Below are 8,737 nucleotides of genomic sequence, written 5' to 3'. Positions count from 1 at the left end.
TCCTAGCCCCACGGTGGGCGCCAAACTGCTTACCCCGAATTTGGGTAAAAATTGAATTTATGAGTGAGGTATAGGATATGTGGATAACTTTAATCTATTTTGTGTTCATGAGAATATTTATGGATTTGCGTGTTTTGATACGTGTATGTGAATATATATATATATATGCTTTGAATGAATATGTTGCTATAGATGATTAAGCTAATGGTGTTTGGGGAATAAACTAGGGCCACAAAAATCCACTGATTCGGGCTAATGAGAGAGAGAGAGAAATGATGCTTTTATATATACTTGCTATTACAATATTCTTGATCCTCAAAAACCAACTCCTAAAAGTAAGGAGATGTCCTCTATTTATAGTTTTGCTTTATGGATCTTGCATACAACATAAAACCTTTTTAGAATAAAGAAACCCTAAAAGGATAAGGTTGGACCGTACGGTCTGACACCCGTATGACCGTCAGTACAACGTGACAGAACGGTCTTGACGCGTGGTAACTCTGCAACTGGTTAACCGGACCAACGGCCACGACCAATTCGGACATGAAGAAACCGGACTAACGGTCACGATCAATCCGGTCATGGAGAAACCGGACCAACGTTGATGCAGAGTTTGGTCCGGAAATACCGGACCAAACAGATTTGCTCCACTTCTCTCGGATCAACCGCACCTGGTGCAATCCCACCGGTCCGAAGGAAAGACTTCGTACTCTTGCTTGTTTCTTCCAAACTCCGATCCCCAATCTCACCGGTCTTGCATACATCCGATTTTTACCGTATACAATGTTCAGTTAGAATAAGCCACAATTTAAATGTCTAAATAAAATTTATTATATTTAACAAATTTAAGCGCGTCAATATATTAAGCCTTCACATTACCACTCTATATGTAACTTAATACTCTTCGTCCCATAATAACTGTCACCTTATCCAAATAATTTTGTCTCATAATATGTGTTATCTTAGGAAACTAAGACACAATTTGGCTAGTTTTTTTTTTTTTTTAATTCTATCCTTAAATAAAAAGTGACAAGTTAAAGTACCATCTAAATGATGATTGGAGAAGCCACATAATAACTTGGTATTGTGAAATTTTCAATATCAAAAGGTTTACTACTTGTGCATATTCTAATTAAAAGGAAAAAATATTTTATTTTTATTATATAAGAATAATTTGATAAACTTTATATTGCATTATTAATTTCTTAATAGGTGTGTTTTTGGTTAAAATGACACATATTATAGGATGAAGGGAGTATATAATAACTTAAGTGATTGAAGAAAAAATATTTAAATGAATTCTAACTGTCAAAACGACCAACTTTGAAGCTATCTTCCGACCTCATCTTCAACAGATAAGGCAAGCTTTTACTCAGAAACCCACTCACACTCTTGTGTAGCCATGGCAGAAGTTTCAAGAATCCTTCAATCAGGTCTCCTTCCTCCTTTCTCCCACAACTCTCCATCTCACATAATCACTAATAACAACCAATTCACTAACTCCTACAAATTGTACAGATCAAGAAACACTACTCACAACATCATTAGTATCCGTTGTTCCACAACTGAAACTACCAAACCTACAAAAACAATGAACATTCCATGGGGATGTGAGACTGATTCTCTTGAAAACGCGTCGAATTTGCAGAAATGGTTGTCTGAATCAGGACTGCCTGACCAGAAAATGGATATACAAAGAGTGGATGTTGGAGAAAGAGGACTTGTTGCTCTTAATAATATTAGGAAAGGAGAAAAGCTTCTTTTTGTTCCTCCTCAACTTGTCATCACCGCTGACTCGGTAATATTATCAATTTGTGTCATACTCCAACTATAAGCGGGGCTTTTTTCATTTTGTGGGTCGTCACGGGCAAAAGCTATACTGATTATGTATATTATAGGTATATTATTTGTATATTTTGGTTATACAATATGTATATTCTTGTCTTGGTGGTGCGGGAGTGTTAAGTGCCCAACATTGGTTGAGGGAATGGACTGATGTCTCGTAACTTAGTTTTTGAGATTGAGTTAGGCCCATTTTCCATTTTCTTAACATGAACTTGGTCTGAGGTAAAATTGATGGGTCGCCTAATGATGCTTTTTGGATAGCTTTTTAAAGCAAAACGAAAAAGAATTGCATTTGAATGTGGATTGTTTGATGACAATGATAATTGATATCCCAAATATTTAGGTTTTGGGACAAGTTCAAGGAGGGAAATTTAATTTGTGTGATAGATTGTTAAGTTGTTTTGTATCATTGAAACAGACGTAATTGCTCCTTATCACCTACTAATTGTGGTCTGGGAGCCTGACTAACCAACTGAGGTGAAAACCTTGAGCATGTAAAGTGAAATGTAACAATCGAATAATTGAAATGATCCTCTATATAGGCTAATTTTAGTGAACAACAAAAGGAGCATGTTTACAGGCTTAAAAGGTAATTTACCCCAACATAAGAAGTACGAAAGGATGAGGAACAAACGTGTACATGAAATTACATATCATTACCTGCCTCCCATAGAAGTCATTTAGGTGAAGGTCAACTAGTCTAGAAACTGGACGTTGATATGCCTCAACCCAATTTCTTGACACCTTAGTGTATCTCGTGCTAGGTGTCTAAGTTGGAATGTTAGGAAGTAGAAAAAAAGTGTAAACCTTGACTTCCCATGGTCGTCATTTGCTAATACGCCAATATTGCCATTGATTGTCTGCCTCAGTTGTGAAACTCTGGCTTATATAGTTTATTATAGCCCCTGTCTCAGAGATGGTTGAATGGTATATTTCATAGGATAACAACCTTGAGATAACAGGTTCACATCCAAGCTACAACACTTGGTTCATATGCAAATCTACTCTACACGTTACCTGGGGAGGTGGGGGGTGTTAGCGGGCTTCCCAATGGTTTAGTCGAGGTATGAGCAAGTTGTACATATATTCATACATACGCACATACACGCATCAGATACCAACATCACATCTACATACATTCGTGTATGGCGCGCGCGCACGCACACTATATAGCCCTCTCCATCTAGAAGGAGTTCAATAACTAGATGTCATCTATCTTTTAGTACTTTTAGTATGACTTTCCTCTCTTCCAAAAGATTACATTAGCCACACATCCGAGTTGCATCTGTTAACAAATAAAGTTGGATCCTTTCTACAGCAGATATTTCTTATACTTAAGATCGAAAAAACAGTTGGGAGGGACAGAATGGAAGTATAGAATAGAACAAATATAGTTACCATTAGTCTGAGTTTTTTAATCTAAAATATTATGGATTTTGGTACCAACAGAGGATTTTTTTCTTTATCTTGATGTGTGCTGGAAATGCTAGAAATGGAGCAATTCAGAGGCTGGTGATGTTTTAAAGAAATACAACGTACCAGATTGGCCTTTTATTGCTACATATTTGATAAGCGAGGCAAGCCTCATGAAGTCTTCAAGATGGAGTAACTACATATCTGCCTTGCCTAGGCAGCCTTATTCTCTCTTATACTGGTAATCCTTTTCCATTGATTTTGGTGTCCACCAAATCTTGTCAAGACTTGAGAGTTATTCCTTTACTACGTATACATGCTCAGTAAGTCCCCCTACAGCTTCTCCATGTCATTTCAGGACTCGTTCAGAGCTAGATAGGTATTTGGAAGCATCGCAAATAAGGGAACGAGCAATTGAAAGGATAAATAACGTCATTGGAACGTAAGGCTTCTTTAGTCAATTTCTCCAGTTGTTACAATTTGAAGCTAGTTTTATCCTTACATTTTTTTCTGGGAAAGTTACTTTTGGTCACTCAATTATTGGATTTGGTTCTCGTGACACCTGACTAAGCACACTTTACCCTAATTATTTGTAATGTGTCATTGTCCCTCCACTAACTCGTTCCTGCAAAATCAAATGGACTTTTATTATTAAAGCATCTAGTCATTTCAGGCTTTGGTAAGGGTGGGCTATTTTAATAAAGAGGAAAAGAAACAATTGGGATCAGAAGAATGAGCAACATGTCAAAAAAACTACAATCCTCATGGCAGAAAGAAAAAGTACCAAAAATTCACACATTTAGCATATGATATTACAGTCACATTGTATAACGGTTAATTATTCATTGGATTGCAAGAACCGGTTGCTAGGGGACCAAAAGGGCACATCCGAAATAAATGAAAGTTAGACATGCTTAGTCGGATATCACAATTATTACAGCTGAATTTGTTAAAATCTGAAGAAAAGTAAAGTTCTATAGTTCATTTATTTTCATAGAGAAAAGACGTGTTTTATAATTCATTTATTTTTCATTGTTGTGCTTGCTAACTATTATTTGTTTCATGATCTCTGCTTCAGGTACAATGATTTAAGGCTCAGAATATTTTCCAAGCATCCTGATTTATTTCCTGAAGAGGTACATAAATATAACGACCAGCTAATATTTGAGGCCGGGTATAGTTTATCTTTTTGTCCTTTTTTTCTTTCTTGGGGGTAAACGGTTGTCTCTGTAAAGTGACAAGATACAGTGGAGCTTCGCATTTCCTAGAATCCATTTTAAATTAATCTACTTTTGGCTTCAAATTGGAAGACTACATAGTCCTGTGGCAATGTTGATTTGATTCTGCATCAATAACCATATTCTCTGACCAAATGGAGCAATCCAATGGCCAAGCTTCTTTTCAATTAACTGCTTGTTTCACAATAGATCCATTTGACATACTTCCAACCTGAAATAAGAGGTTTTTAAATGAATCCAGCAAAATATAGCTCATCAGACTGGTTCCTCTATTCACCAGGATCAGTCCTTTCTAGAACTGATGATTGGATGTGTTGTGAAAAGAATGTACGTCCTGCAATGATTATGATCGTCCGGAGAAGTTGAGGGAGGCATTATTCTTTTACAATTAACTAGAGAGTGGAGCTTCTACACTGCCTATTGCTATTTTTTCTTTTATTCGGTGTCCTGATATTTGTTAAAAAACTGCTGCATGTTATTGCAGATATTCAACATAGAGACTTTCAACTGGTCATTTGGAATTCTCTTCTCACGTTTGGTGAGTTTCATACATTGCAGTCACAAAATTTGCTTGTCCTGTGATTGGGGAAATAGCGTTTTTGGTCCCTGAGTTATTGGGTTATTCTGATTTTGGTCCTTATATTATTCGACTGAACACATTTGACCCTTAATTAATTCAAATGTGTAATTTTGATCCTTTCAAACTAACAGAAGTTAAATATTTGACGAATCATTAATTATTATTTTTTTAAAAAAAGAAGAAAACAGAAAGAGAAATAAAATGGAAATGGGAGAGAGAAAGAGAAGCAATAGATGAGAACTAGACTCCTCAGGTTCATACACTATCGACAGGCACAGCTTCAAGTAAATGATTTTTGCCTTTTCTTTGATTCCTCGCTCCATCATCCATTACCCAATAATCAAAAGGTTAATTCTCTGCATAATGACATTTGACAGAATGTCTAACACAGCTGAAGCTATAGTTAATTCTACTTGGAAATCATATGAAAAAGATCAAAGGACCATAGAAGGAGACTCAAAGCAGTGAATACGGACATAAGAATATTACATTAAAAGAATATTATATTAAAACATGCTGATAGATGAAATTAAAGATATTAAAGTATATTTGAACAGTGAGTAAACTAACACCATAATACATGATTGAACTAACATATATGTGAATTTGTTTCTTATGCATGTTAAGCTCTTTGCATTTCTGTTAACTGTGATGATTCCTACGGTGTTTCGTTCTTTACCAAAAAGAATATTGCATTTACTTGGGTAGAGACCGGATGGGTTCTCAAAGCAAGAGAGGAAAGAGAGTGACCATTATTCCTTAACTTGCAGAAACTCAATCATCTACCCTGCTACACAGACTCCCCGAAAGAAGAATCAGAACTTCATGATGTTCCCTCTCTTTTGCTCAGCTTCTGTTTTCTCTCTCTTCTAATTCGTGGTTTTTAATAAAGATTCTGTTAAGTATTTAACTTCTGGTAGTTTAAAGGATCAAAAGCACACATTTCTGTTAATCAACGGTTAAATGTGCTTAGTCGAATAATATAAGAACCAAAATCAGAATAACCCAATAACTCAGGACCAAAGTTGATATTGTGCTCAACGTTAACGATCTACTTCAGGAGAAACTATGCAGTGTTTCCTAAATTGGTTGTTGTGTTTACCACAGGTCAGGTTACCCTCTATGGATGGAAGAGTTGCGCTGGTTCCATGGGCAGATATGCTGAATCATAGTTGTGAGGTTGTGAATAACACTTTAATGAAAATGTTTGTATACTTGACATATTTGTTACAACTCTGAGTCTGATATTCTCAGCTATTTTAATTTGTTCAAGGTGGAAACATTTCTTGACTATGATAAATCATCACAAGGAATCGTCTATACAACAGACAGGGCATATCTGCCAGGTGAGCAGGTACACATTATTCTGATTTTTCAAAAGTGATTAGCTAAATTACCTCATTGCCAAAATTACTGGATCCCCATCCTCAACGTCAATAGCGAACTCAAATTAGAAAAATTCTCTCCTGCATCTTAGAGAGGACTATAGACTAACAATATTCTGATTAACCTGTGCTGAACAGAATTCTTTCAACACACCTTTGTTTAATGTTTATAAGCCCTGTAATGTACACAACATACATTTTCTATCTGTATAATGTAATTCTTTTCATGATGAAAGCATCCTCGTAGAACCACTTGGTGTTTTGGTTTATCATGCCTTGCGTAAGTAACTCGTAAGCTTTGATTGTACAGGTTTTTATATCATATGGAAGGAAATCTAATGGAGAGCTTTTGCTTTCATATGGATTTGTTCCTAGAGAAGGCACCAATCCAAGTGACTCAGTTGAGTTGTCATTGTCACTTAAGAAATCTGATAAATGTTACAAGGAGAAAGTGGCAGCTCTAAAGAAGCATGGATTATCAGCGTGAGTACTTCAGTTATATGGAGTGGTCCACGATAAAGTGAAATAGATACTTGTGGATATATTATTTCTCTAACTTGAGTCATTTCTGACAAAATGTAGACACTTTCTCGGTATGGTTTCTTGTTATCAGGAAAAAAAGAACAAAAAACTAGGTTCCCATGGAGTTTGGTGTCCTTTTGTTGTTTATGTTTAAAAACATTGACTTGCAAATTCTCATGTACCTTGAACAGATCGGAACGTTTTCCTATACAAGTCACTGGTTGGCCATTGGAGTTGATGGCTTTTGCTTATCTAGTGGTCAGTCCGCCTAGCATGAGCAGACAGTTTGAAGAGGTATAATAAATCTCAACTTTGCAAGTTAGAAAACTTGAAATACATTCTTCAATCGGGAAAGAAATTCTAAAACTAAGTTTATTCCAGATGGCTGCTGCTGCATCAAATAAGACAACATCAAAGAAGGATATCAAGTACCCAGAAATAGATGAAGCAGCATTGCAATTTATTCTAGATAGTGTTGAATCTAGCATATCAAAGTATTCCAAATTCCTTCAGGTAGTAAATTACTTCCCTCAGTACTACTGTTCTATAATCACACTAACACGGAAACCGGCATGGGATGCCCTAGCCATCATGTGGGGCCCGTGGAAAGAGAGACATAAGAGAGCTTCAAACAGGATTGAAATGATTTCGTATATTTGAGGAATAGCTTTTGGTGCAGCTATGAAGTTCCTGTTGTATAGTGTATTATATGTCATTTGTAGATGACCAAATTCTTGGGTAGGTCCTCTAATTTTTTATATATGGCTTGTATACAGGAATGTTTCCACTAATCATGCTAACATGGGTTGTAGAGATGATTTAGAGAAGTTTACCTTTCATGTCTGCATCTATTGCATGTATAAATTTGTTCCCTTGCATTTACCTATGCTAATACACTATCATATCTTCACATGATAGGCAAGTGGAGAAATGGATCTCGATGTAACTAATCCAAAGCAACTAAACAGAAGAGTGTTTCTGAAACAGCTAGCAGTTGACCTGTGTACAAGTGAGCGAAGGATACTCTTCCGTAGCCAATATGTAAGTGAAGAATCTGTTTCACATTTCAAATGTCCAGTTACGTCTGTTTCACATTTCAAATGTCCAATTACTCTCCATATCGCGTAGTTAATTAAACAGTCAGTCTGAGACAGTCTAACAACTTCATGACACCATTTTTAATGAAACATAGGAAGATAGACATATGTTTGTGTTTTGCATAAACGCTAACTTGCTGTAATTCAATTTAGCGTTTATGCTTGACAGATATGCTTTTGAAACCCAAAAAAGCAAAGAAGAAAAGGAAATGAAGTCTTGCAAATTGATTTATTTCTTTGAATTCCTTTAATTAGTCAATCTTCCTAACCAGTAACCTTAATTCTGAATTTTTTGACATGGTATCAGATATTGAGGAGAAGATTGAGGGACATTAAGAGTGGAGAATTGAAGGCTCTGAATTTATTTGATGGACTAAGGAACCTTTTCAAATGACTTGGAGAATGAGTCTTCCACGATTTTGATATCAACCCTTCTGTTTTCAACAAAGTTAGCTGCTGTTTCAATGATTAAATGGTAACAACTGATTGATTGATAATTTGAGACAGTATAAGTTGGAGTGAGCTCTCGTCCCCATTTGTATACTAGCTGTTGTATATTTCAACTTCACTTCAGGAACTTCTGTATTTGTATACTGTTTCCTGTGTTATTAAGATTCCCTGGTTTGATTTTGATGTTTCCCCTGTGCCTAGCTATTT

The 8,737-nt window shown here is 36.0% G+C and overlaps 1 protein-coding gene across 1 annotated transcript; it reads left to right on the top strand.

Moving 5' to 3' along the window:
* The first annotated feature begins 1,299 nt into the window (after window positions 1-1,299).
* On the top strand, window positions 1,300-8,717 carry LOC132617001 (ribulose-1,5 bisphosphate carboxylase/oxygenase large subunit N-methyltransferase, chloroplastic). The gene is made up of 12 exons (XM_060331844.1): window positions 1,300-1,798; window positions 3,336-3,499; window positions 3,617-3,700; window positions 4,337-4,394; window positions 4,981-5,034; window positions 6,184-6,255; window positions 6,350-6,430; window positions 6,772-6,944; window positions 7,175-7,277; window positions 7,365-7,496; window positions 7,902-8,024; window positions 8,388-8,717. The coding sequence occupies exons 1-12, from the start codon at window positions 1,403-1,405 to the stop codon at window positions 8,472-8,474; spliced, it is 1,527 nt and encodes a 508-aa protein (XP_060187827.1). The 5' UTR covers window positions 1,300-1,402; the 3' UTR covers window positions 8,475-8,717.
* Window positions 8,718-8,737: the final 20 nt, after the last annotated feature.

Source organism: Lycium barbarum, chromosome 11, assembly GCF_019175385.1.
Source record: "Lycium barbarum isolate Lr01 chromosome 11, ASM1917538v2, whole genome shotgun sequence".
Lineage (NCBI taxonomy): Eukaryota > Viridiplantae > Streptophyta > Magnoliopsida > Solanales > Solanaceae > Lycium > Lycium barbarum.
The sequence above is the reverse complement of the archived record's forward strand: the minus strand, read 5'-3'. Positions and strand labels throughout refer to the sequence as shown.